The sequence below is a fragment of the Nomascus leucogenys genome, chromosome 3, assembly GCF_006542625.1.
Source record: "Nomascus leucogenys isolate Asia chromosome 3, Asia_NLE_v1, whole genome shotgun sequence".
Lineage (NCBI taxonomy): Eukaryota > Metazoa > Chordata > Mammalia > Primates > Hylobatidae > Nomascus > Nomascus leucogenys.
The window spans coordinates 146,733,833-146,760,236 of NC_044383.1; the positions used below are offsets into that span (position 1 = coordinate 146,733,833).

At 38.4% G+C, this 26,404-nt stretch overlaps 1 protein-coding gene across 6 annotated transcripts in view; it reads left to right on the forward strand.

Annotated features, from left to right (window-relative positions):
• Positions 1–325: 325 nt before the first annotated feature.
• Positions 326–26,404, forward strand: part of MAP3K4 (mitogen-activated protein kinase kinase kinase 4) — a 126,489-nt gene continuing 100,410 nt past the window's right edge. For all 6 annotated transcript variants that reach the window (XR_004029408.1, XM_030809934.1, XM_030809936.1 and 3 more), the window contains exon 1: positions 326–2,085. Coding sequence is in view for 5 of the 6 variants with exons in the window: in XM_030809934.1 (XP_030665794.1) it covers positions 1,931–2,085 (155 nt within the window). In the remaining variant the exon portion in view is untranslated. The remainder of the gene's footprint in view (positions 2,086–26,404) is intronic.

Sequence of the window (26,404 nt, forward strand, 5' to 3'; positions counted from 1 at the left end):
GTTGTCAGCCAGAGAAACAGCTTTCCTGGACCCAGCGTGGGGGTGGGGCAAAAAGTCACAACACTTACATTGAATATTTAGTACCAGTTAACTTAGGTTTCTATACATGATGTATTACTTGATTAGGTAAGTGTAAATTTGCTTGGTTCCTGCTAAAATAGATAGTATCCTCAAGTGGAAATCAAAAAACAAGAACAAGCCACACGTCTCCCGGATGCTGATTATATTTGCTAAGTGTTTTGTGACTTGGACACACATGTCTGCATTATCGGCTAGCTTAAATTCGCTAGTCATACCAAAGAATACGTAGTACAATGCTGTTTAAAGAAGAGATTTATTTTATTATTTAACTTTTAAAGTCTCTAATATGCCTTCTAAGAAGGGTTCTGGCTCAGAAAATTGCAGCAGAAAATCGAGTGCAGAACTAGAATTACAGAAACTTAAGAAATACTTTTACTGAGCTTTCTTTACACAAGAAAATGCACGGAAATGAATTATACATGGATACCAATTGGTGATTTTTAAAAATTTATAATTTTAAAAATTAAGATAAAAATTAGTTTATTTCTTTTGAATACTTTTTTGTTTTATCTCACCCTTTACTAAGCTGTTAGCTTGGTCTGTTGTGCTTACTGCTACATCCCCAGCATCTAGTACAGTTCCCGACACATATATGCACTTAATAAGTATTTGTCGAATGAATATTGTTGAGTAAATAAGATGAAGGTCAATTCAGAAATTCAGCACTATCAGGCTACATACCTACTACAGACTATTATAAAAAACTAGAATGAAGCAGTTGCTTTTAACGACAGAGAAATGTCAGTAACATACTTTGAGCACAATATAGCTAATTTCACAACTGGTCTTTAAATATAACATACCTATAATCAATTTAATGTTTTTCTTTGTTACCAGAGTTGTTCAAAACGTGCGTTTTACCTATCAAAGCTGAACCAAGTGAGGTTTAAGAAATCTGCACATTTGAATGTACTTAATTTTAAAAGATTCTGGTTTTGGATTAACTCTGGATTTCACCCTATGGGAAATTTTGTAAATATTGTCAACTTAAAAAAAAAAAACTGTGAAGCCCCAGCGCCAAGAGTAAACGATGCATTGGAATTTCAACAGGATTTCTGTAACTCTGAAATAATCTTTAGCATTTCTTCTTCCCCCCACCCCCTCAGTGTAGGAGCATTCCAGTCCAAGTTTCTGGGAGATCGCTATCGAATCTTATGACGCTGGGGTGAGAAGTTTTGCCGGGTTGAAATGAGGGGGTCACTTTAATAGTCTGGAATTCCGGAGACTTTATTTCAAGTCTTAAAAATTCGAGCCTGTACAAGGCTGCGCTGTCAAGAGACCAGAGTTGCGAGCGTCTGGGTGACGTCCGTCCTCCTGGAAGGTGGGATCCGGGTGGCAGGTCCCTGGGCGGCGACTCCGTCCGGGCTCACAGCGCCGCGCCCGCCCCGCTCATCGGCCCTACCCAGCGTCCCTCCCAGACCGACGACAACCTGGGAAGCCTCGAGCGCCCAGCCCGCCGCACAGCCCGGCTCCGCTCCACAGTCCCCCACTGCCACAGGTCGGGGCGAAACTTGGCGAGCTGGCGAGACCCGGCTCCAGGACCGAATCGCGCCGACACTTGACGGCGCTCCCCGCCCCTCCCTGCCGCCGTCACCGCCCCCGTCCGGACGGATTCCGGCGCCCGCCGCCGCAGCCACCGCCGCCGATCTGGGAGGCTTGTCCCTCGCCGCCCACCGTAGCCCCGGCGCTCGGCCGGTCGCCGTTTCCAAGATGGCCGCGGCGCGCACGGCTCCTGCGGTGGGGTAGAGGCGGAGGCGGAGCCGAGTCACTCCCGCACTTCGGGGCTCGGGTGCTCCGCGCCAGGCTGCAGCTTACTGCCCGCCGCGGCCATGCGGGGCTCCGTGCACGGATGAGAGAAGCCGCTGCCGCGCTGGTCCCTCCTCCCGCCTTTGCCGTCACGTCTGCCGCCGCCATGGAGGAGCCGCCGCCACCGCCGCCGCCGCCACCACCACCGCCGACGGAACCCGAGACCGAGTCAGAACCCGAGTGCTGCTTGGCGGCGAGGTGAGTGTGGCGGCCGCAGTCGGTCGCTCGCAGAAAGCGGGGCGGGTCCTGGCCCGAACTCGGTCGGGCCCGTGGGCCTCTGCTTCCCGCCAGGTGGGGAGGGAAGCATCCAGGCTCTGCAGGCTGGGGCGGGAGGGGCGCGGTGCATCCCTGGTTCCCAGGGGACCGCGGCTGAGTCTGTCCGGCGACTCCTCCCGGGGTTGCAGCTCCGCAGGGTTCCGCTGGAGCGTGTTGCCAGCTCCCCTTCCTTTGCAGGCTTCCCCAGCTCACCCTCAACGTTGCGGGGGCTGGGAGCAGAGTGCGGCTGCCTCCCCTGCCACTAGCTTCGGAAGAGTGGCCTCACTGAAATGCCTCTCATCATTGCTGAACGAAAGTGGTCCCTCCCCTCTGCCCTCATTCGAGTAAATGAGACATTCGGAAATCGAGTGCGTACTGGCTATTTCCCCGTGTTCTCCACCTTCTCTCCTTTTGCCCGCTCCAGAGAATGCCTGTCATCTCTTCGGTGAGAAACTGCACTTAGACTATGCAGACAGACACGTTGCTTTCCTTTTCTGAGGGCCCCTTACTGTCCTTTAGTGCTAGTATTGTGCAGATTGTTGCTCACACGTGCACAAAAGTAAGGATTCATTTGTCTAAAACTTTGCTACTGCAGGAAGCTCTAAGGTGGAACTTCGGTAACCAAAGCATTTGTTGCTTCTTCTTCCATACTCTATTAACTTATTTTTATGTCTTTATTTTTTTTTAATTGGGAGAACAAACTCACCATAACCGAGAATTTCCCTCTTTTTACGTGCCTATGTTTGTATGTTCAAATGTCCTCTTACTCCCTGTCCTTTGCATCCCAGAGTAAACTTGCAAACTGCTGCCCCCTGTCCCCTGTAATGAAAATACCTCGGCAGCTCCTATTGGCATCTTATGGTCTTGCTCTATAGTTCTAGGAATAAGGCAGTAAAGTGTCCTCTTTTTCCTGCCTAAAGAAAATTCACACCTGTAGCTGTAGTTAGAACTGAACACAGGACCCATAGTCTTGCTTGTCATCATTCAGTTGGCCCAAACAAATTTGTTTTATTTTATAAGCTGTGAAGAAATTAGTTGCCTCTCTTAATTCTGAGATAGTTCTGGGTACTTTTAAGGAACAGCTTCTCTGAATAATGGTATAGGGTGTAATGAGAATTCCTTTGGTTCCTTTTGAATACATCTAGTATTTTTAGAAATTCTGTCAGAAAGTTTATTATAAATTTGCTAACGGATTCAGTTTTTGAGTGATTTTGATACCTTTTTCTTTAAAATTAATAGTGAACACTTAATGCTTAAAGTAGGCCATTGTTTTTACTTCTGTTAACCCATTTAATCCTTTCAACAACCCTATGAGGTAGGTCCTGTTACACTCTCTTTTATTTACAGATGAGGATGCTGAGGCACACAGGTTAAGTATCTTGTCCAGGGTTTCACAGCCGGTAATGAAGAAAGGTCTGGCTGCACAGCCCATGTCTTTAACCACCGTGAAGAATTCATTATCCAAATGGGCAGATCAGAAATTAGAATTCTGTATAACCCTACTCCAGAAAGAAATGGACATGAACATTCTTAGGTAAAAGCGAGAAGGGCAGAGAAATGAAAATGTGCTGCAAAAATGACTGCTTCTTCAGTGTTAAAAAAAAAAAAAACAACAACTTGATTTTTCAGTCAGACTTTTGTCTTTGTTATAATAAAAATAGGTCAGGATAATGGGTTTCATCCAACTGTAAGTGAACAGCAGTGTACGGAACAAGAAGATCTGAGAAATATTTTTCTTAGCAACATTGCAGTTAATTTTACAATAGAAAATCTGTAAAACAGATTATTTGACAAAGCTGTTGTTTTCTCTTTTTTATGTCCTCATTGTCACCACCTGCTCTTCAATACATAGAACTGACCTCTGACAGAATTACTGTAGATCTTTGGTAAAAGATGTTGCAGGGGCTATCCAGTTGTTTATTTGAACTTTTTTTTTTTTTAACCATTTTAGAGGAGCTCAGTGTACGTGTTGAAAATGTGTGAAATCCACCTCTTTTTTTTTTTTTTTTTTTTTTTTTTTTTTTTTTTTTTTTTACAATTTTCTTTTGTATTTTATTTCAATAGTTTTCTGGGTACAGGTGTTTTTTTGGTTGCGTGGATAAGTTCTCTAGTGGTGATTTCTAAGATTTTGGTGCACCTGTCACCCAAGCAGTGTACACTGTACCAAATATGTAGTCTGTCCCTCACCCTCCTCTGAGCCTTCTCCTGAGTCCCCAAAGTTCATTATATCATTCTTACGCCTTTGCATCCTCCTAGCTTAGCTCTCACTTATAAGTGAATACGATATTTGGTTTTCCATTCCTGAGTGACTTCACTTAGAATAATGGCCTCCAGCTCCATCCAAATTGCTACAGTTGCCACTATTTCATTCTGTTTCATGGCTGAGTAGTATTTCATGGTGTATATATGCCACATTTTCTTTATCTACTCGTTGGTTGATGGGCATTTAGGTTGGTTCCATATTTTTGCAGTTGTGAATTGCGAATTGCGGCTATAAACGTGTACTTGTGTCTTTTTCATATGATTACTTGTTTTCCTTTGGGTAGATACTCAGTAGTGGGATTGCTGGATCAAATGGTAGTTCTACTTTTAGTTTTTAGGTTTTTTTAGTTTTTTTTGAGACAGAGTCTTGCTCTGTTGCCCAGGCTGGAGTGCAGTGGCGTGATCTCCGCTCACTGCAACCTCCGCCTCCCGAGTTCAAGCAATTCTCCTGCCTCAGCCTCCTGGGTAGCTGGGATTATAGGTGCCTGCCACCAGGCCCAGCTCATTTTTGTATTTTTAGTAGAGACAAGGTTTCACCAAGTTGGTCAGGCTGGTCTTGAACTCCTGACCTCGTGATCTGCCCATCTCGGCCTCCCAAAATGGTGGGATTACAGGCGTGAGCCACTGTGCCTGGCCAGTATTTTTAAGGAATCTCCATATTGTTTTCCACAGTGGTTGTACTAGTTTACATTCCCACCAGCAGGTGTAAAAGAGCTCCCTTCTCACCACATCCATGCCGTTGTCTATTTTTTAAATTATTATTTTTAAATTATGGCCATTCTTGCAGGAGTGAGGTGGTATCTCATTGTGGTTTTAATTTGCATTTCCCTGATAATTAGTGATGTTGAGCGTTTTTTCTTATGTTTGTTGAAAATGTGTGAAATGCCACCTTTTAATACATTAGAGACCAATAATGTGATAATTTATGCTACCAGGTTAACTGGTTTTGCCACAGACTAGAATAAAACTCTGTTTGCCATCTTTGTCACGTACTTTATGTCTGTGTGTCATTGATTAGGAAGGTTGAATTAATGCACAGGCCTTTTGTAGAATTCAGGCCTGTACATGTTGGCCTCCAAAGCTGCGCAGCAAGTGCGCCATCGTGGCAGGTGCAGCCAGCCCAGCACATCTGCCTGGTGTGTGCTTTCCTCCTGACCCAAGAGTGTTATGCAGTGACCCAGCAACACAAGACAGGAGGAGAGGTCATAGTACTCTATTCTAGTTTTATTGCTTGCTGTCAGTTGCGGATACTTTTGTCCTTATTTTTGATAAGGAATTCATGATAAGGATAGCTGTTGTTATTGTTAGTTATTTTGAAATAAACATTGCTTATCATTTCTTTTTCAAGCTTCTGGGGCAGTTTTAGGAGGATCCTGAGGTGACTAGGAGAGCTATTAAAACTAATTTGGAACAATTTACCTTTGTGACTTATTGGATCTGTACAGCTAAAACACAGAATAAATTGGATATTAAGGCTGATATAATGCTCTTGTTTACTGTAACCTTTCATTTAAAATATTCATATTAAAAATAGCCTCATTGTTCTCATTGTCCTTATGAGTACATGCTGCATAAATTTAACAATTAACTTTTTTTAAAAAATGACTTTATTATTTACTTTATATATTTATTATAAATTCATTTGAAAAACTGGGTCTCACTACTAAAAAACTAGTTGAATGTCATCACTCCTAGGCGATTTGCTCTGCCTCTCAGCTTGAATGTCCACGTTGAGCCTGTGTGTTTCAGTCTTGACCTTGTATGTCACCTGTTCTCCCTGGCGAAGTCAGCCTCCTGTGGCGCTCCAGAATGTTGGTGCAGCATCAGTGATGGTCATGGCTTTACACCACTGTAACAGTAGATACCATTGGCGGGGGTGGCGTTAGGCAGAGAGGAGTCACCAAACGGCAGTGATGGCAGAAACTTCATGTTTTCAACTGGGGACTTGTCACTTAGGAGGACTCTGTGGTTCCCTTTAATTTTCTGTCATTGTTAGAGGCCACTCTGTTTCCTTCATGTATGCTCTCATGGTGTCCTGCAAATCTTGTTCTGAGCTCTGCTGAAATACGGGAATATAAAGGTCTTGTCTGCTCACTGGATACATTTGTTGTAATAACTTCCTGTTATTTAATAATTCCTCATTCCTCATGACTATGATTTTACTCATAGTATTCTATTGTCTCAGCCTTGTCATTTGACCAGGTAGTATGTATGCTGTTTAAAGACTCTTTAACGTTGCCTATCAGTAGGCTACTGGAAGTAGTTTCTTTAAAGAGAAAATGGGAAACGTGAGAGAAGGAGATTAGCTGAAGACTCCGTAGGTCTTTATAAGCTGGCACTCCCTTGGCACGATAATCAAGGCCCAGGCACTCACTGTGCTTCGCTTCTCAGGCACAGATACTTGGCTTTGTCTGTACACCTGGTTAGTCAGTGTGTTCTCTTGCCTGTAGAAGCCAAAGTATAATTAAGAGATGGATTAGTAAGCATGATATTAGCAAGGGAAATGAGTTGAATGATCCTGGTGACTCATGTTAGCAGACCAGTGAGGTGGGCTTGCATCCCTATCAGGTGCACCCCTGCTTCTGAATGAGAGGCAGTGCGATCCAGACTTACTCTTAGGTTTTTGTTTTCTAGGCATCACACAGGCTGCTTTTTTTCCCTCGTGTCACAAACTTTCTTCAGTTGTTTGAGTTATAGTATGTTTGTTTTTAATCTTCAGTCTTTATAACAAACCTTGCTTTTCCTGCTTTAATTTGGGGGTATATTTTATCCTTCTCCCTTTAAGACTTTTTTTTGTTTTTTTTAAACCTCAGTGGTACGGTACATTTTTACTAACGGTGAGTCTCAGAGGATCACCTTGTCTCCATCCCCCATCCAATATTCTCCCCATAATCTCTATCCCACCACCCCTCGCCAAGAATCCTTTAGCATAGTTTCTCAGAACGGTGTGGCAAAGATGTCAGTGGTTGGTGCTTTCATAAAATTCTTTTTGAATATTGTGTTCAAAAAGGATCATGGTGGTGTGTGGCTTTTCTGGATTTAAGTCATAAAATTAAATTTAAAAAATTAGAACCACATCAGAATTCTGTCCAGTTATTAAAAACTGTGTTTTTAAATAATGTTTAGTGACATGTGAAAATGCTCATGATACAGCTCCTTTTGGGGTGGTACCTGAGTATCTATTTTTAAGAAGATTCTTAAGTATTTCTGATGTATGCATACTCACCACTGTGTTCAGCAAAAACAAGCAGACTATAAAACAGAATTTGCAGAAGATGGGAGCCAAAATTTGAGGTGGTTGTTCATCTTATACACATATTTGTCCACCAGCTGTGTCTGCCCTACCTCACTGTCTTCCTTCTACCTTATTTGGGGGAATTCCTCTCTTGACTCAGACTACATGGTATATATTGGAGCTGCCCTCTTCTTACAGATGCCAGGCCATAGGCACGACACTTGACCCAGTCCAGGCCAATTAGGATTCTTTCCTGGGATTTTTCAAATTGGAGCTGGGAGAGAGAAACGTGCATTTTACTGAAATATATGCTGAGAAGTCATGAGCCTAGAGCTAGCTTCCTGAAGCTCCTACAGAGGACCTGGTCTCAGACAGTGATGTTAATCCCCAGAGAAAAGTAGAGGGGCTGAAAGAGGTCTATGGCCAGTTGCCTTTAAAATAAATAAATAAATAAATAAATAAAGAGATGGCAGTCTCCGTATGTTACCCAGGCTGGATTCAAACTTCTGGACTCAAAGAATTCTTTTGCCTCGGCCTCCCAAGTAGGTGGTACTACAGGTGCGCACCACCACACTGTCAGCCAGTTGCCCTTTTATGCTAGATTTGTCCCTATTTTTCTCTTGATTTGATGTGAGCTAATCTCTATTTGTGCTTAAACTATTAGTTTGAGTTAAGCTTCTTAAAACCCCAATACCCAGTGTGATCCCATTTTAAAAAGTGTATGTGCATAGAAAAAAGATATAAAGAATACATACTAATTTTTCCTAAAACTTTTTATGATGAACATGTTACACATTTTATTTTAAAATAAAAAGCTAATCAGAGAGCCTAAATTCTTAACTAGCTCATTTATAATTTTAAGTTTCCTTACGTTGAATTGTTACTAAAATTGAAATTGATGAGAATCCATGTGTCATATAAAGAGAATATTGTTGCCAAATTTTAAATGATTTTATTTATTTTTGGTATCTGTGAACTATCTGAGCTGGCTGTAGCAAGCTGCTTTTAAAAAACTGTTTACCTCAGCTTGGGTAATAGAGTATGTAGATTAGAAACAACTGCAACAGTAACAGAACAAACACAGGACTTACAGTAGGGTGGTCTTTTACATTAATAGAAATACTTAAAATCTAGAACTGTGTTCTCAACATGTATATTGTGTTAAAATGCTTTCCCCATTTTAAGGGGTGTACTTGAAATGTCTGTATTTTAAAAGTTACATTATTCCACTGGCAGTGAGTATGGTAGGTGCATTTTTAGACCCCTGCAGATCTCACGCTGTGTAATCGAGTGCCTTTGCCTTTAAATATTTACTCACTAGCAGGCAACATCAAGTTTTGTTTTTGAATTACAAGAACATTCATGTTTTGCAGTTTGCAGACCTACCTCAGCAGTATTGGTTTCATGGGTCATATGGATGCCACGTGTTTATAAATTAGCAGGGAAAGCTATTAGGAATATATTAGGCAGTCTATCAAAAGCATTTCATACATGGATTTCATTTCAGACAAAATAAGCCTTCTGTGGAGAAAAGTAGATACTAAGCTTTAAAGCTGATCAGATTTGATGTTTTCAGTGGAAGCTTTTTTGTGTGTGAGCAGGCTATTTGAAGATACTGCTGAAATGTAGAACTTTCTGAATGGGGCTTGTTAGAGGACAGCTAGTTTAGAGTTGTCAAATTAATAGAAATTGTCAACCTTTTTAGTCTTTCAGTGGGGAACTTTTGGACGATAGTACATTTATTTTATTTAAAATCCTAAAGTCTTTTTATGTGGGAACATAAAAATGTAGATATAACTTGGTTTTCTCACTCAATTTTTGGAGTTAGTTTGTTGTTGTATGTGTAAGTATTTAGTTCTTACTCAGGTAAGGATTTAAACATTTGCTAATACAAGTTCTTACGGATGGTAGGACTCAGTGTTCATTTCATCCAACTTCCTAGCCATTGCTTATAGAATTACAAGAATTGAGCTCTTCTAAGATCATGTGGGCTGTGCGTCTCGTTTTAGAGATGAGAAAAATGGCCTAGAGGGGCTGCAGCTTTCCCAGCTGACAGCTTAGGCTCCAGATCTGCAGGCCCTTCTTGCCTTACCCTCGCATCGCCATGTGCTCCCCTGGTCAAGGTCCAAAGCCAAGGTGTTCTCCAGCCACCTGCCATACATAGCCCAGCTTAAGCCCATGTGCACAGTTACTTGGCAACCGTGGAATGCTGTATTTTCTGGATGAATTGGACTCAACAGGATCAAACGAGATGAAAGATTTGTTTTCAGAAAAAAATGCAAATAGAAAATATGAAATCCTCTTAAAACTCATCATCCACAACGTTTTTCCCCCATGAAACTTTTATTTCTTACTCACAGAATGAAGAAGAGCCAATGCTCAGAAATTTTAAGATATGTTGTTATTTTCAGGGGTCAGTCTGTAGATCAATAAGACAGTAAGATTCTAACTTCTGGTCTGTAGTAGTGGTTTTGAAACTGTGGTTATGGTTGTGACCTACAGTAAGAAATATATTTTACGACAGTGTGTGTATGCCTTATAACCAAAAGAAAACAATTTTGAAACAATATTTGACCTTGCAATATATGATACTCAATTCTTATTCTGTTCTATTAAAAATTGTTCATCATAACCTACTAAATTGATTTTATTACCCACAAATGGGTTGTGACCCTCAGTTTTAAAAGCATGGCTCTACCCAAAATAAAATGAATGCTGTTGTACTTTGTACCTTGTCCCTTGAGACTGAGTCAGGAGAACAAGTACACTATTTGTCTACTAAATGATCAAATGGAATTTTGAAGAAGCTCGGCAATACTTACTTCTTGAAGACCGCATTGTTACCCGAAGGCAAGAGTAAGAATGTATCTATGCTTGTCTCTCAAGGTTGTTCTCTTGGCTGCTTATCCTTAAACGACAAGAATTGTAAAGGTCAGCTTAAAATCTAGGATTAATTTTAGAGTAAAATTGGGATTGGCATTATGTGAATAATTTAGGTAATTTGTTGATCTTTCTCTGAAACACTAACCTGTGTTTAAAATTTTTCACATAGAGCAGTCCTTAAGAAAAGAAAGGAACTCATTTCCCCCTGATATATATACACACATATATATGTACACCATATATATATACACATGTGTACACCTATATCTATACACACACGTGTACACCCATCTATACACACGTGTACACCCATATATACACACATGTGTACACCCATATATACACACGTGCATGCACACACATACACATATGTGTACACACATACACGTGTGTACACATATATACATATATGTATATTACAATATACACATATATACACACAATATATAGTGTATAATATACACATATATGCACACGCATATAATATATGGTGCATATTATAATATATAATATACACATATATAATACATGTGTATATAAGTATATATGTGTACACATATATAAGAAATAATCCAAATCCAAATACTGAAAAATTTACAAAAAATGTTTACAAAAATATTTTTATCAAGTTATTAATTACAGGTGGAATCATGTATGTCTCAAACTGTGTTATAAATGTTATCAAATAACTCAAACAGTATATTTCCCATCTATATATTCTGTATATGCATGGTATATATGTCATATGTAGTCTATGTTAGGGTACAGCAGTTTCACTTTAGGTCTTAAGCATTGCTTACTGTAGGGTCCACCTTGACATTTCCCCCGCTTCCCCCTAGAATAGATGAGATCCTTCTGTTATGTGTCCTCAGAGCCCCTGCAGTTTGCCACCATTTGTAATTATATATTTGTGTACCTATTTGTTTATTATATTTGCCTTCAGTAAACTCCACGAGGGCTGGGGCATCGTCTGTTGTTTTGCTTACTTTTATAGCCTAATTCCTGGCTCGTTGCCTAACAGCAGGTTCTTTGCCGACACTTGTATGAAGGAGGCAGAGCATAGGTTTTGGTCGTAGATAGGCTTTGAATGTTGTCTTTTGACTGCTGGCAGTAGGATTGTGGGGAAGTAATTTAACCTCTCTCAGTCTGTTTCCTTATTTGAAAGGCAAAAATAATAACATCTTCCTAGGTTGTTATTAAGATTAAGTAATTTCTATAGTAAGTGCTCAGTATTAGCTGTTATTATTACATTTCTCTTTTCTTCCTCTTTTTGGGCTTAAGGTGAAAGAGGTGAGTCCTGTAGTGATTTTCTTAAAAAGCCACCAAATATGCATTGAGGTTAGATACTTTTAAAAATAGCTGCAGTAATCTCCATTCAAGAAACATTTTCCCCCCCGTGTCTGCAGAAGCCATAGAAATAAGAAAAAGGTTTTTTTTTTTTTTTTGGATCTAGCTTTTCCAGATTCTCTCTCTTACTTTAGTTGTGGTTTATTCTGCATATTATTCCTACAGGTGTTTGGAATTCTGACTGGCCCTTGGATCGTCATAAATCATGCTATTAAATTAAGAACTGTAATGCTACTGATTGTGATTGTTTAGGTTAATAGGCACAGCTGTCTTTTTCTGTGGAAATTCTTTTTAGTTCATTTAACTTGTGTCTTTATAACTTGGATTAATTTTCTTTTCATTTTTTAAATGTTATACACTAAGAGGAATAGTTTTCAGATTGATCTAGCGACTGCCTGAGAAAAGTGAATGAAATCTTCTTGCTTAATAAAACTGACTTAATCAGTTAGAAATTTTCCTGATTATAAAGGCAACCTGTATCTATTATGGAAAACGATGAATCATATAAAGAAGAAAATAACCAATTCTAAATCTGCCGTCTAAAAATAGTTACCATGAACATTTTGGCTTTTTTTTTTTTTTTTTTTTTTTTGAGATGGAGTCTCGCTCTGTCACCCCGGCTGGAGTGCAGTGGTATGGTCTCGGCTCACTGCAAGCTCCGCCTCCTGGGTTCACGCCATTCTCCTGCCTCAGCCTCCCGAGTAGCTGGGATTACAGGCACCCACCACCATGCCCGGCTAATTTTTTGTATTTTTAGTAGAGACGGGGTTTCACCATGTTAGCCATGATGGTCTCGATCTTCAGACCTTGTGATCCACCCGCCTTGGCTTCCCAAAGTGCTGAGATTACAGGCGTGAGCCACCGCACCTGGCCGGCATATTTCTTTTCTGTGTATTTTTTTTATACAGTTTATTTTTACAAGCTGCCATATCGTGAGCATTTTCCTATGACAGACAATGGCAAACTGTATTCCTCTAGATGTATATCCCATAATTTAATAGTTTGAATTTGATCACATGATATAACATATGGTTTGTGACATATGATTCCACTTACAATTAGTGACTTGATACAAATATTTTTGTGAGTTTTTCAGTATTTTGGATTGTTTCTTTAGGATAGCTTCCTAGGTCATAAGATATTTAGAGTCTTAAGGCTTTTGAGAGGTATTGCCATATTTCTTTCTAGAAAGGTATTAAGTTATTCATACCAGTGTGAAAGACAAAATGCACTGGATAATTTTAGTTACAAAAGCATATTCTCCTAAATTGTAATGAGGTATAGATAGCTTAAGAGGAAAGGGCTCCTTATATATTCAGAAAATAAAACATTAATAACAGCAACAATATTCTCAACAGAATCCACAGTCATCCTTGATTAGTTCATTCAGTCGTATGTAATTCCTTTTCCACTTGATCTTTAGTTAGCAGTCTCATGAATTTATCTTCTTCTTGATTAGAGTTCTAGAAATCCTGAGTCCGTCCACTGGTATCTTCTCAAAGTTGTTTAAACGTTACATCAGAAGACTACCGCAAGGTACCTGGCATAGTCCTTTTCCTTGGGTCCTAAGACAGCTCTTCTTTGTTGAAGACAGGCACTCTGGCCTGTAGCTGATTGTAAGTGCTGTCAGGGAAGCAGCAAGGTAAAACGAAAACCTATCTGTAGATGACAAAATAACTTAAAGTGGCTGTGGTTAACTTATTACTATAATTTTGAAAAGTGAAAGATCCAATGAGATTTCATTATAAGAATAAAGCAATTAATAAGGATATTTGGTTGTTTCTTTGTTGTACAAGATTAAAGTCATTCCAAAATTTTTTTAAAGAAAATATTTATGTAAACATAAGGATTCTATTTTCAAGAAAGGGTGGTTATTCCATTTTTATAAATTAGATGCAATATCCACTCTTTCTGGAAAATAGAGTTAATCTTTACTGGGAAATAAAAGTATATAATATATAATTACTGAGAAAAAGAAGTTCAGATATAACATATGATAGTTCTGATATATGCCAACAATATACCAAGCATATAGTTAAAATACACCAAGAATATCAGAGAAAGAAATTCTGTAAGTCCGGAATATGTCTTGAACATCTATCTGTGCGTATTAATGAAACATCATAGGTAAGTAATGTGAATATCCATTTGAAAACCACTGACCTGGAAGATACTAGATTCAAGTTAAGTTGGGACCAAGTTAACATTTAAAAAACAAAACTGAAATTATGACCCATAATGCTGTGCTTTTGTCTAATATCGAACAAAGCAGCACCAGGACTGTGATAAATAGCAATGTATCATTGTCAATGAGAGCACTGACAATTTTCTGTTAACTTCTATAGCAAGCAGAGTCTGAAATATTTACAACATTTTACCTATACACATTTAACCTAGAGACGGCTAAGCATCTCTTCTGACTTGACAACTCATCAATAACAACATGACAGATAAACCTAATTATTTTCTAGCACTTCTTTTTTTAAAAGGTGAAAGAACAAATCTTTGTGATTGTTTTGGGGGCCACCATCTGGGAAATCTCAAAGACAGTTTTAGGTGCAAATGATATTTATGATTTGATTTTGGTAAGGTAAAATATCAAAAGTTGTCAGGAGATTTGAAAACTTTAATTAAGATAGGATCGTGGATTACCAAGAAATAATAGTTGACTTTATATTTAACCCAAATGACAATAAATATTTTGTAAGTAAACATAAGTGGTAACATGATCGTAAAGAAACTTTCCTGAAAGAGAAACTTGTTCCTTAAATAATCAAGGACATAATAAGTCGGCATAAACCATAGAAGGTTTTCATAGTAAAACAGAGAATCTTGCTGTTTGTGCAGATAACGTAGAAAGTAAAGAATAACTTTTACAGTCTTCTATTAAGAGCAAACCAGTAATCTGATAAACATTTGACATTGAAACAGAGAAAACATGATTTTAGTTTTGTATCAGTATAATATTTGATACTAAAGGTCTTTTTAAAAACCTTTTTTAAAACCACCAAACTTACCCAGGCTTGACCATGACAAATAAAATTCCCTTTCCATGAACCTTCTACAGCTTTCTTATCCAAAATGAACACATTCATTAATGGACTCAAAATAAGACACAAAAGTATATAAACTTTTTTTTTTTTTTTTTTGAGACAGGGTCTCACTCTGTTGCCCAGGCTGGGGTGCGGTGGTACCATCATGGCTCACTGCAGCCTCGACCTCCTGGGCTCAAGTGATCCTCCCACCTCAGCCTCCCCAGTAGATGGAACTATAGGCACATGCCACCATGCGTGGCTAGTTTTTAAGTTTTTTGTAGAAATGGGGTTTCTCCACGTTGCCCAGGCTGGTCTCGAACTCCTGGGATCAAGCAATCTGCCTGCCTTAGTCTCGCAAAGTGCTGGGATTAGAGGTGTTAGCCATCATGCCCAGCTTTAAACTTAAATTGTGTTTAATGGTCAGTGTTTTAGTACTCAGGAATGGTCTAGGTATCTAATGAATACCCATTGATTAAGTCAATTTAGTATCAGAAGTTTTAAATTACCTAGAGACCTTGGAAATTATCTTCAAGCTGATGTGATTATTGAAATAAAGTTTGTCAGATAATGATTAAATTTGATTAAATACAAATTTACCTTTTTTAGAATCTTAAGCATTAAGTAGCAGTAATGTTAGCTTATTTGATTAATAAACATGTATAAGTTTAGGAAGGACATGCACAAGTAGAATAAAAATCTGTGTATATTTAACACACTGATAAGTCAGGGAAGACATAGCTGTTTTTTTGTTTTTTGTTTTTGTTTTTTGAGACAGAGTCTTGCTCTGTCGCCCAGGTTAGAGTGCAGTGGTGCAATTTCGGCTCACTGCAACCTCCGCCTCCCAGGTTCAAGCACTTCTCCTGCCTCAGCCTCCCGAGTAGCTGGGATTACAGGTACCCGCCACCATGCCTGGCTAATTTTTGTATTTTTAATAGAGACGGGGTTTTGCCATCTTGGCCAGGCTGGTCTCGAATTCCTGACCTCATGATACGCCCACCTTGGCCTCCCAAAGTGCTGGGATTACAGCTGTGAGCCACTGTGCCGGCCGACATAGCTGTTTTATTAAACCAACAATATAAACTAGTATCAGTTACTAAAGGTTTACCTAAATTGTGTGAATTTGAATTCTTAAACTGTTTCTGAGTTAGTTTCCATGATCCATGCCTTCTTTTTTCTCACATTGAATTAAAGGTTCAATTTCCTTGACTTCTGAGCATTTTAGGACTATTCAATTTATAGAAGGACAGCTGGCCTTCCGTATCTGTGGGTTCTGCATCTGTGGATTCAACCAACTGCAGATTGAAAATACTCAGAAAAAAATTTGCTTCTGTGCTGAACATATACAGACTTTTTTATTCTTATTATTCTCTTAATAATTCAGTGTAACAATCATATACGTAGTAATTATGTTGTATTAGGTATTATAACTAATCTAGAAATAAAGTGTATGGAAGGATGTGCGTAGGTTATATGCAAATATCGTCATTTTATATCAGACAGTTGAGCATCCCAGATTTTGTTTTTCCAAGGGAGGTCCTAGAATCAGTCCCTCATAGATACTGAAGGATGGCTGTACTTACCTGCGAGCCAGTCAGAATTGAGCTCTCTCCTTTAAGGGATTTTATAACCTATTTGAGAATATCATCTAGAGGTAGGAAAATATACAAAATATACACTCACATGATGAGAGGTATAGGCCTTTCATAGTTACAAACAGACACAGAACACAAAGAGAAAGCCTATATATTCAATTTTAAAATTTTAGTCATGGATCAAGCATACGCAAATGTAACATTCTCCAGTCCCGAGATCTGCTTCTTGGTGGTCATGAAATTCCTAATTGATTTGAGCTCAAAGTAGACAAATATAAAAAAATAATCAGGTTCTCTGTCATCTTTCCTAACAGAAAAAATATCCCTATTATAACCCATTAATTTGTTTATGGAGATTGACAAACTGTAAAATCAAAAGTAACCAGCAACAGAAATAAAGCAAATCTCAGAGTAAAAATCAGTTCCTTACTGTGCTGCAGATGAGCAAGGTCCAAAGCAGAGGGCCAGGAATTGTACTCATTGTTGTGTCCCCAGGTCACAGACCAGAAACAAGGCACAGGGGAACCCAGAGGCCTTGTTACTTGGGTGGAGTCAACAGGGATCTGAAGGCAAGGTCTTCATCCTGCTTGAGTCCTGGCATCAAAACAAAGGAAAAATACAGTGGACAGTTAAGGAGACGATTTTATTCGGGATATTACAGTGGAGAAAAACATTCACTATTGAGGAATGTCTTGAAGAGAAGGGAGAAAACTTAGGGTTTTATAAAACGTGGGAATTATTGAGGAAGATGCGGGGGGGGCTAATTTTACAATATGCAAGGACACGGTGGTCCTTTGAGGTTAGCCATTTCTTGGAACACAGAACGTGGATTTCCTATCCATTGCTCTCTTAAGGAGCACAGGGCTCAGATAAATTTAAACAGTTGTCTCAAGTGATGGGTGTGTAAGTGCCCAACTCATTGTGTCCTTTGTAACATTGAATATTTTCATTTGTATCAAATAGTTTGAAGTAATTAATTTTAAATACCCAGACATGATCCTGTATAGCCTCTGAAAATCTAAAGGTTTTTCTCCTTTTTAAAAAAATTGCTTTGGTTCATATTTGGTGCTTCTGCTCTTTAACAGACTTTGTTTCTAGTAAGGTCTTGCTTATTTAACTTACAGATATTGAGCTTTTAGAGAGTAGTATTTCATCAAACATAAAAGGCTGTCAATTGTAATATGCAACATAAATTTTATATGTCACTAAGGAAAAACTGCAATGAAACTGACGCAGTGCTTTTTTTATATCAGTTATAGGGTACGGTGAAATATCAGAGATGTTAAAATTAGGGAAAAACGTGTGTTTTAAAATCAGTGAAATATGGCCTTGACTCTTGCTTCTAATTAAACTCTTAATGTGATAAATATGGTAAGGCATAGCTATTGTCGTCTTCTGTGAAATTCTGGTAAACCCATAAAGAGTAGAAAAAAGGTAGGAAGGCAGAAAGTGGGATAGAGTAGAAAGTGGGATGCAGTGATGATATTTATTACATAATATTTGATATAACTTCAGTCTACCAGTAGGAACTTTTGTTGGGTATCAGTTGCATACTCATTTTTGCTGGGTGTTTTCTGATATTTCTTTCTAGGAAACTGTTTGTGATCTTAATTTAACCGGTCTTTTGTTGGACTTTTAGGATGTTTCTGTTTCTTTTGCTCTTATGAATGAGGTTAAAAGCATTGTTTTTAGCTTAATGTCTATTCAAGATGTTTTATTAGAGTAAAATCCTGGAAATATAATTACTATATCAAAGTGTGTGTGTGTGTATAAATATATGTAAAATTATAATCCATTTTGTTCTTTACAGAATTTTACATATTGAATTTTATGTATAATGGGGGGAGCTGTATAAGCGTTGACATAATGTGGTAATAGATGAAACAGGAGCTGGCAGTTGACCAATTATGTAGGACCTTGTAGGTTCCCCTCTACTTTGTGTTTAAATTTTTGTATGATACTTATTGTTGTATAATTTAACAAAGACATACTTGTGTATATTACATGTGTAGCTTGATAAATTGTTCAAAAGCAAATACAGCGTTATAAAGTTTACCTGTGTGAAGAAATAAAATGTGGGCAGCATCCTAGAAAATCTCTTCCTACTTCCTGCACACACTACCCTTTCTTTCCTCATTATCCTGACATTTACTGATATTTTACATCTACTACTCTCACTCAGCATGGTGCCTGTGAGGTTCATCTATGTTGTTTTGGTTGACAGTGGTGGTTCTTTCATTCTTGCTACTGTAAAATACTTGTTACTGTAAAATGTGTAACATTTTGCTCAATGGGTATAATGTGTATACCCATTGTATAAATGTATCATGGCATATTCATTTTTTTAAGCCATCTGAACCTTTTTTTTTTTTTTTTTTTTTGGGACGGAATCTCGGTCTGTCACCAGACTGGAGTGCAGTGGCACGATCTCGGCTCACTGCAACCTTCGCCTCGAAGGTTCAAGAGATTCTCCTGCTTCAGCATCCCTAGTAGCTGGGACTACAGGCGCGTGCCACCACGCCCAGCTAATTTTTGTATTTTTAGTAGAAACAGGGTTTCACACCTGTTGGCCAGGATGGTCTCCATCTCTTGGCCTCGTGATCCACCCGCCTCGGCCTCCCAAAGTGCTGGGATTACAGGTGTGAGTCACCGTGCCTGGCCTGAACCATTTTTAAGGGTACAGTTCAGTAGCGTTGTTAAGTACGTTTATTTACACTATTGGTGCAGCCAATCTCCAGAATTCTTTTTATCTTGCAAAACTGAAACTCTATACCCGTCAAATAACAGCTCCCCATCTGCCCCGGTAAACACTGTTCTACTTTACAGTTTCATGAATTTGACTACTCTAGATACCTCATGTAAGTGGAAATCATAGAGTATTTGTCTTTTTCTGATTGGCTTATTTCACTTGGTGTAATTTTCTTAAGGTTCATCCATGTTACAGGGTGTCAGAGCTTTCTTCCTTCTTAAGACTGAATAATATTCTATTGTGTGTACATATCACACTTCATTTATCCATTCATCCATTGATGAACACTTTGGTTGCTTCTATCTTTTGGAATATGTGCATTTAAAAAAATCTTTGAAATGCTCTTCAGAATATTTGTGCCAATTTCCACCAGGAGTATATGAGTTTATTTTTGACATTACAATAATAATTTTTAAGTCTTTGCTAGTTTGATAAATTAAAAAGCCCCTGAGAACACATGGACACAGGGAGGGGAACAACACTTACTGGGGCCTCTCGGGGGAAGGAGGTGGTGGGGGAGAGCGTTGGGGAATAGAGCTAATGCATGCTTGGCTGAATACCTAGGTGATGGATTGATAGGTGCAGCAAACCACCATGGCACATGTTTACCTGTGTAACAAACCTGCACGTCCTGCACCTGTACCCTGGGACTTAAAAAAAATAAAAAATAAAAAGCTCTTAAATTCTTCCATTTTAAATTGTGAGGTTGAATGCTGTTTTATGTCACTCAGCTATTTACATTTCTCCCTATTGTGTTTTAAAAATTATTCGTGTATCCTCTTGACTGTACTACTTGAGAGTAGTAACTATTATCATAGGTATTCCATTTATCCCCAAAGTGCCTGGTACTATATGCACCACATGAGATGCCCAGGATGTTTGGTAAATAAATCAGTAACTTTCTTTGTTGATGTATTAGAACCTCATAAAATTGTATCCTTATCATATTTTTTGGTTTGTTACAACTTATTTTTAAAGTATTTCTTAAATAGTTACATAATAAATAATCTCAAGTAATATTTGTTGGAAATTATCCAATTATCCCTATTTTAGGCTAATAAAAATGTTTATTTTTAATAAACATTTCTTGGGCCAAAACAATATAGTGTATATATTTTGTTTCTTTCAAATGTTTTTTAAAAAGTTCACTTAAAAATCATGTTATTCCATTAAATTTCGTTTTCCTACTTAGTCCAAGTTTATTGCACAATTGCCTACTCTTTATTTTTGTTTAATCAGAGCAGATAAGCTTGACTGTTACTAAGCCTAGGTTGAGAATCATTACTAATCACTTTGCTATATTTACTATGACTAACCCCTGTTAAATACTCAAACATTAATAGTTTATTTAAGAAGTTTAAAGAAGAATTTATCCTGCTACATGCGGATGTCTGATAGAACCTACTTGTAGGTCGCAATTTTATGCAATTTTTGAATTCACAACTCTGGAAATTTTGAGTTAAGGTTAATTAATTGAAGGCTGTGAGATTATTTTTATTGTGTATAGCTTTGGGTGTGCTTTTTTTTGATGCCTTTTATTCCCAAGCATATGATCCTTCGAGTACCATAAGGCAGTCACTGAAGAAAGAACTGTACCACCTCTGGTGCTTTTGCTTTAGACCCTTCATTGGTGTGTAATTCTTGAAGTTCTTGTAAGGAGAGTGGATAAATGAAGAGGACAGCAGAAAGAAGGGGGTGGGAAGGAGTTAGGGACTACAAAGAAAGAGAAGATGGAGAGAAAACAAGGTGCTGTGTTACTTCAAATGACATTCATTGTCCTAATAGGCTCATGAGAGGGAAATCTGATGAAGAATTTGAAAGTAAAATGCTTTTAAGGAAAGTTTCTCTGGTAGAGTAAACCCAAATGACTCCTTTAATGCAGAGGTTCCTAAACAGGCATTGAAGTTATCAACCCCCATGTAGGTAAATTGATAAAATGAGTGTGGTGACTTTTTTTCTATAAAGTTAAATTAATTTTTCAGGATTAAATTCTGTGTTTTTGGGAAACAGCGGAGACAGTAGATTTTAGGTATTTTCAGTGTCTGAGTGAAATGGTGGCAGTCTCGTATTGGTTGCCTTTCAACTCCCCTCCCTTCTTCACACGCTTAATTTTAGGTATGTCTTGAACAAAAATAAATAATTTAGAAACTGTTTCTTTATACTTAATTATCTGAAGAAGTAGGAAGTCAGAAGTAAGTGAGGGAAAATGCTTCTGGAAATGCCAGAAACCGTCATGAAAGTTCAACCCCAGAACTGAGCTTTTATTTTGCAAAAGAAGCCCTTAGAGGTTTACTTGGCTCTTTGAATATCTGAGTCTTGTTTAACAGAGACCCAAAGGAGGAGTATGTGTGTATTGAGGAACAGTTACTAAAAAGGGAGAGCAGTTAGCCTGACTGGGTGAATGAAATAGTAAAGCTTAACTGTACTGACTAGTAGTCAGTAGTAGTTCACTGCTCCAGTCCATCCTACCCATCTGGTTTATTCCTTTCCGGACAGACTCATTCATATGTTAAGTGCCGGCTGTGTATCAGGCAGTGCTAGTGCTGGGGCATGGGGCCCCAGCTGTGAATGAAATTGGTATGGTCTCTACCTAGTGACTGGGTCCTTTAAGAACCTTGATTAGGCCCAGAGAGCTTTTTGAGTTGGCGATCTCCCCACCCTCATATTTAGCTGAAATTAGGGTGGCCATGCATTTCAATTTGAGTCCACATTTGTGAAGAGGCCTTAACTTGCCTCCCTACACCAATTTGCCACTCAGTAATAGCTAAGTGTGAGGCTCCTTTAAGCTTGAAATCCAGGCCCAGTAGTCCTGCTGAACCCCTTGCCTCTGAGAATTTAGAGTCTTAATTCACTGAACATCTTCCTAGTTCCTGAACATTGTGTGTTCTTTCTCAGCTCCATTCCTCTGTATGGGTCGGTTCCTATGCGTCAGTTGCCCTTTCCTCTCTTTTCTTTTGGAATCATTTCAAGTGGTGTTTCTCTTGGGAATATTCCCATACTCCCCAGCCAGATAATCTTTTTATTATATAAATCATAATATAAAGCATGCCCTGCCTTCAGAGAATTTATAAGCTAATTGGAAAATACGTAAGGTAATAGAAATTATAATTCATGGTCTGGTGCAGAACTGTAATAAATTTACATCTATAATCTACCTATATGCTATCATATAAGTGACATAACATGTTGCTTTATATAATTATTACAATGAACTTATAAAATACATATGCATTTTCAGATAAGGGAGGTGAGCCTTTAAGAGACGTATTAGTGCAGAATACTGGGAATCTGGTCTCAAATCCGTATTTGTTAGTCTATTTTATATGTTATCTCCTTAGACATACACGAGAAAAGACGTTGTGAAAGATTTAAATAGTTTATTACAGCAGTGAGAGAGATCACAGGAATGATTAATTGCCAAGTAAACTATCCAGGGGTGGGAGGAGGCCCTTTAGGCTGAGGTGGGAATGATATCTAAATGTATTGTGAGCATTTGGCATGTTAATAAAAACATTATAACATCATTTAAAAATGGTCCCATCATAATTCATTTTATGAGTATACCATAGAGCTGGAAGTTACTACTAGTTTCTTCTTCTTCTAGACAACACTGCAGTGAACCTCTCGGTACATACAGCTTTTCTGGCTGCTCTCTTAAAAGAATTTCCTGAAAGTAGAATTTGAAAGGATTTTGAACACTTTTAAAGGTTTTAATATCACAATAATTTCCTCTGGAAAGATTGTACAAACGTATATAGGTCATATTAGTGCTTACCTTACTGTATTCTTTCTAGCTTCCAGTGTTACTAAAAACTGTTTGCTAATTTCCTAGGCCAGAGAGAGCGATCTTGTTTTAATTTGGGTGTCTGGTTATTAGTGTAGGTAGGACAGTTTTCATGTTTCATTGCTATATAAATTTGTTTGCTGAATTGTCTTTTCGTTTTGTTTGCTCGTTTTCTTGTTGGTATTTTGCAGCTTTTCTTCATGAGCCTTTTCTAAATTTAGGACAGTTATCCTCAGTTTAACTTTTAATATGGCTTAGGTAATTTTTTTTATACATACATAGAAGACTTAAGCATTCTCATAATTAAATCTTTACCTTTAAGTTTTCTTCCATTTCTTTAACACTAGAAACCCCAACACATGAAATTAAGGGAAATAATTTCAGATTCATTTTCTAGGAAAATAATTGTTGCAGGGCAGGCGAGCCCAAAAGTGAGGTTTAGCCCGTGGGGGTTCTTGGCTTTGCCCAGGAAAGAATTCAGGGGCACACCAGAGGTAGAAGAAAACAGCTTTATTGAAGAGGCAGCGTTACAGCTCTAGTGGTGTTAAGCTCCGTGACTGCTCCTGCAGAGCAGGGCTGCGCTGTAGGCAAAGAGTAGCACTCAGGGCAGTTCTGCAGTCATATTTATACCTGCTTTCAGTTACATGTAAATTAAGGGGCAGTTTATGCAGAAATTTCTAGGGAAGGGGTAGTAACTGCTAGGTCATTGCCATGGAAAGGGGCGGTAACTCTTGGGTGTTGTCATGTCAGTAGTAAACTGGCACACTGGTGCGCGTGTCTTATGGAAAGCAGCTTCTGCCCCATCGCTATTTTAGCTAGTCCTCAGCTTGGTCTGGTGTCTGAACCCTGCCTCTGGAGTCCAGTCCCGCCTTCGTTGTAAACTCTAAGAGACCTTATAATGTAGGTTTTATGTATTTTGTATATCACGTAGCAGGCACTGAATAATTGACTGGTGGTGGAATGAATTGTCATTAACATGACTTTTCTAATAACCTTGCTGGTTCTTGGCACCTCTTCCTTTATGCAAAATGCTCTCATTTTCTGAGAATTAATGAACTAATAAAAGACAAAGGAGTGCCCTTTCCTTTTAGGCTCCTTATGCAAGATTTCTACCCCTTTTGTACTACTGGGTATTACATCTTATGTACCTGGTAAAACTTTCTTCCTGGAAATGGTATTTGAATGAGAGTTAGTGTAGAACCTGTCATAAAATCCTTATTTCCCCTTGTTTTAATGTAAGTAGGTTTGCTTTCCTTCCAAATTCTGCTAGTTTGCTAGTGCTTTTTCAAATTAATTTTTCAGAATTTGAGTAATAGGTGATTATTAAAATGAGTTAATTTGGTTATGCAGAGAGCTATTCCATATAGTTTCCAAATTTAGTGCTATTCACAATTTCTTCTAGAAATAACAGGTGAGATAGTCCCTTTTTTTGTATGAGGATGCTGAAATCCTGTACTAATCTTAAAGTACATATATTTGAATTCTGGACTACCAAAAAACATTGTGTCTCTAGGATATTAGAAAGTGTTCTCATTGGAATTGGAATTCACATGGAGAGGGAGAGAACTATAACAGTAGGGCTCTTGCCTTTACTTATTTTTTAGATAGCTTTGTTGAGATACAATTCATATGTCATCCACCCATTTAAAATGTCCAAATCAATGGCTTTAGTATATTCACAGATATATGCAACCATTACCACAGTCAATTTTCAAACATTTTAATTACCTTGAAAAGAAACCCTGCACCACTTAGCCATTACCAACCCACTGCCGGGTCCCCAACCCTCCCATTGCTGAATAACTGCTAATTTACTTTCTGTCTCTATATATTTTCCTATTCTGAACATTTTATATAAATTGGATCATATAATATGTGGGTTTTTTTGTGACTGGCTTCTTTCACTTAGCGTAAGATTTTCAAGTTTTGTCATAGTATAAATTATAGTGCATTCATTTATGTGGTTTGAACAGTATTCTATTTAATGTGTATCTTTGTCCATTTGTATTGCTGTAAACTTTTGCCAGGGACATGGATGGAGCTGGAGGCTATTATCCTCAGCAAACTAACACAGGAATGGAAAACCAAACACCACATTTTCAGTGAGAGCTGAACGATGAGAACACATGGACACATTGTGGGGGAAACAGCACACACTGGGGCCTGTTGATGGCGGGAGGGAGAGCATCAGAAAGAACAGCTCATTGATGCTGGACTTAATACCTAGGTGATGGGTTGATCTGTGCAGCAAACCACCATGGCACACGTTTACCTATGTAACAAACCTGCACATCCTGCACACATATCCTGGAACTTAAAATGAAAGTTGGAGTGGCCACCATCACCACCACCACCAACAGAAGAATACTCGAGGCTGGGTAATTTATAAAGAAAAGAGGTTTACTTAGATCACGGTTCTTCAGCCTGTACAAGAAGCATGGTGTCAACATCTGCTTCCGGTGAGGGCCTCAGGAAGCTTCCACTCAAGGTAGAAGGAGAAGGGGAGCCAGCGTGTGCAAATCATGTGGCAAGTAGGAAGCAAGAGGTGGTGCGGGGCAGGGGGAAGGTGCCAGGCTCGTTTTAACAACCAGCTCCTAGAGTAGCACTTGCTAGCACTCATAGAGAGAATTCACTCATTACTATGAGGCTGGCACCAAGTCATTCATCAGGGATCTGCCTCCATGACCCCAGACTCCTCCCATTAGTACCCACCTCCAACATTGGAGATAAAATTTCAGCATGAGGTTTGGGCACCAGATACCCAAACTATAGCAGTGGGAGTACTACGTTTTGTTTTTCCACTCCAGCAGTTGATGGACACTGGATTGTTTTCACCTTTTGGTTATTATGAATAATACTGCTATATAAATTCATGTATAGTGATTTCTCCATATCCTTGTCAACGTGTTGTCTGACGTTTTGATTATAACCATCCTAGTGGATGTAAAGTGCTGTCTCATTATGGTTTTGATTTGCATTTTTCCAGTGGTGGTGATTATCTTTTCAGGTGCTTGTTGACCATTTGTATATCTTTTTTGGAAGGTTGTTTCACTATTTTTTTGTCTTTTTAAAATTGAATTTTAAGAGTTCTTTGTATATTATTTATATAAGTCTCTTATTAGATACATGATTTGCAAATATTTTCTCCCATTTTTGTGGGCTGTCTTTTTTACTTTCTTGATTGTGTCTTTTGCGTAAAAGTTTCTAATTTTGATGCAGTCGGTTTATCTGTTTTGTCTTTTGTTGTTCGTGCTTTTGTATCATATCTAAGACCTCATTGACAAATATGAGATCCTATAGCTTTACCCCAGTTTTCTCTTACACATTCTAGTTGTTACATTTTGATCTTCTATTCATTTTGAATTAATTTTCACA